The sequence below is a fragment of the Apaloderma vittatum genome, unplaced genomic scaffold, assembly GCF_000703405.1.
Source record: "Apaloderma vittatum isolate BGI_N311 unplaced genomic scaffold, ASM70340v1 scaffold25848, whole genome shotgun sequence".
NCBI lineage: Eukaryota > Metazoa > Chordata > Aves > Trogoniformes > Trogonidae > Apaloderma > Apaloderma vittatum.
The window spans coordinates 1-3,040 of NW_009732780.1; the positions used below are offsets into that span (position 1 = coordinate 1).

Genomic DNA, 3,040 nt, shown 5'->3' on the forward strand with positions numbered 1-3,040 from the left:
CCCTGCAGCTCCCCATAAGGACGCAGGAGCTGGTGCTAGTGGAGAGGAGAGTGCCCTGCCAGGGCCAGAGGACTCCCTGGTCGTCAGCGAGCTCGGTGAGAGGGTGCAGGCAGGTGAGCAGCCCTGAAAGCCGTCCTGCAGGGATGCCGGCCTCCGTGGCTACCCCAGAAGGTGTCGGCAACAAGCTACCTCTGTCCTGCAGGTTTTATCCAGCTCCCGATCTCCGGGCGCATCTACAAAGTGCCCAGCACAAGCAGTGACGAGATCTGGCTGTGAGACACGTCGCGGTGCCCGTGAGCCAGGGCTGCCCAGCACCAGGTAGGTGCCCACCTCTGGAAGAGTCAGCGCGGGGTGCTGGCCAGCCCCTGGCTGCGAGTCAACCTACGTGCTATGGGTCTCAGTAGCCGCGCCGTTAGCCAAGGTGCATTTTAAGTAGCCCGTGCACTTTACAGATAGACTATTAAAATCAAAACACATGAAAACTGTTTATAGCCAAGCTCTGCCAAGCTGCTAGTGCTGCGATTCCCCCCGGGGTAAGGCCAAGCACCAGCCTTGCTTTAGCAGGGTCGTGGCCTGCTTGCTGTGTGATCCTCTCTGCCCCTGCCAGAGGGGCAGGCAGCAAGGCAGGGCCTGGGGAGAGTTGACCCAACAGCAATAAACTACCCCAAAGTGTCCGTGTGGTACCACGCTGGTTCTGTCTGCTTGGTGACACGTGAGAGGCTTGAGAATAGGACAAGAGGCTTGATAATACAGGGTGGAGGCGACTCAAGATCCCCAGCTCAGACCTTGGGACTCCCTGGGCAGATCCGAGCGTTGTGTCGGAGCGTAGAATTTGTTCCCACCCTCGCTAGCACTCGCAGTGCACGCTCGAGGAACCTCTGCTCCACAGCGCCTACGGCACAGGGAGGGGAGGCTGTCATCGGGAAGAGATGGTTTAACGCTGACCTCCTTGGGAACAAGTAGAAAACAGAGCAAATAGGCCACTTCTGCAGTAAATATGAGGAGTAAAGTCCTGCTCTGTGAACACCAAACAGCTCAGCAACGTCTAGAAAACCAGGGAGGCTCCTGAAGTGCCGTGCGTGGCCTCGTAGGCTGCTTTGGTCAAATCTCCACGTCCAGCAGCGGACAGTGATCCAGGAGATGAGGCTTTGTCGTGAAGCTTCAAGCAAAGCTTAACACCTCTGCATCCGCTCCTTGCGAAGGCGGGTTGGATGGCGGGCTCCCGCCCTTCTTCCCGTCAACCAGGGGCTTGAAATGCTGCAGGGGAAAGAACGCGTTAGGGCAAACACTCGACTCTCCTTAATTGGACTACACGCCTGCATCTGAAAACGCAAGCTCCTTCTGCTCTGTACTTTGCTGGGAAAAGCACTCCGGGCTTATGCTAGGCTGCTAAACAACGTGACATCCCAGACCTGCGGCACATCAGAGGCTGCTTGTGCAAGGTTGAGGTTCTAGGGAAATGAGAAGCTCAGAAAATGTTCGTCGGGCCCCTTTACTGCAGCCTGCCAGCCCGTTACAGACACCCGTGGCGCAGCAAAGCCAAACGTCAGGAGCAAGCCGGGGTGTCCAGCTGGAGCTCGTACCTGTGAGTTGTTGAACTCTGAGTAGAGGGAGAAGAGGACGTGCAGAGGCTGGATGAGACCCTTGTACACGGGGATGTCCAGGATGGCTACGAGCGAGAGCAGAAGCGTGTGAGAGTGTCTGGACGGTGCCGCCCTGCCCGGGGTGCTGCAAGCAAGGGCTGAGCTTCCCACAGCCCACAATCACTTTTACCCAGAGCTCTCCCCCTTAAAGCCGCACGGTGCCGGGCCAGCAGCACACTTACCGCATATCATGTCAACGTAGTTGGCCAGGTCGCAGTTCATCTCGGCCGTTGGGAGGCCCACCTGGAACAGAAGGCACTGTCAGCTCTGCTCCCAGACTGCACAAGGCTGAGAGCACAGGACAGGATGGTTTCTGCCACCACGCGCTGCGACAACCGTGGGCAGCGTACCTTTCCCAAGAGCTCCTCAAATTCCGGTGACCATTCCTGCATCAGCGTCTCAATGTCGGGCATTGGCCTGCCAGGGAAGAAAAGAACGCAAACGTCTGGATCTCCTCTCCTGCCCGGAGATACTTGGACAGCTGTGCTCGGCGCTCCTAGACTTTGCCACCTGACCCGAGCTCAGGCCGTGCGAGCACGTGGGAAGGAGAGGTGATGGAAGGGCTCACCTGGTGTAGTGGACCGTGGCGGGAGGTTTGCAGCGGTGCAGCTCGCTGATACTTTCAATCCAGCTCTCGATGGCTTTGGGGTTCTTCTCCGCGTTCTCCAAACTCTTCACTTTTATCTGTTGCTAAAACCAAAAATCTAAAGCTGGAAGAATGTCTTGGTGTCCTGAGGGTTTTTTGGGAGCCCTGTGTTAATTCCTGATTAACCAGGCGTTTTCTCTTTCTAGTTGCACGATACCGACTGATTTCCGCAGACTGAAGAACAGCTGGCAAACAAAACCCCCGGTAAAACAGGTATTGACAACCCAAGGGAAGCACAGCTTCACCTCAGGGAAACAGCTCCAGCGTCAGTGCCGAAGCAAGGCTTAGACCCATTGCAGTTGAAAGGTGTGGGTTAAAGGGAAAGGTTATTTTTTTCCCCATTTGAAGCCAAGTTACCAGTCGTGCTGCAACACCGTAGCCCCAGAGACATGAGTAAAAGGCAGTGTTTTTTGCCACAGCCAGTGCACAGCAAGCGTGAGCTCCCCTTCCCTGACTCACCGTGATGTTGTGCTGCTTGGAGTTCTCTGTCAGCCACAGGGAGAGCACAGTGGGATCCGACTGCTTGGTCGACGGCTCGTCCAGGACCAGCAGGCCGAGGTTATCGGGTTTGCCATCGGGACGGGGAACCTGCAGAGAAACGGAGACCCCACGTCTATGTCCGAGGTGGGGGAAGCTGGGGCTGTTTTGTGTGCAGCCTCCTTGGAGTGCCCTTCTCACACCGATGCCACGTTCTGCTTGGGCTCGTGCAGCAGGAGGCACGGAGGAACCTGAGGCACCTGTACCTTTAGGA

General features: G+C 56.8%; 1 protein-coding gene across 1 annotated transcript in view; it reads right to left on the minus strand.

Annotated features, from left to right (window-relative positions):
* Nucleotides 1-1,161: 1,161 nt before the first annotated feature.
* IFT46 (intraflagellar transport 46) overlaps nt 1,162-3,040 on the minus strand; it is a gene marked incomplete at its 5' end in the record, with an annotated part of 2,124 nt that continues 245 nt past the window's right edge. Inside the window, 7 exon segments of the mRNA XM_009875654.1 lie at nt 1,162-1,257; nt 1,584-1,669; nt 1,826-1,886; nt 1,994-2,060; nt 2,212-2,333; nt 2,749-2,902; nt 3,033-3,040. The exon segment at nt 3,033-3,040 is cut by the window's right edge and continues 73 nt beyond it. Coding sequence (XP_009873956.1) covers nt 1,162-1,257; nt 1,584-1,669; nt 1,826-1,886; nt 1,994-2,060; nt 2,212-2,333; nt 2,749-2,902; nt 3,033-3,040 — 594 coding nt within the window.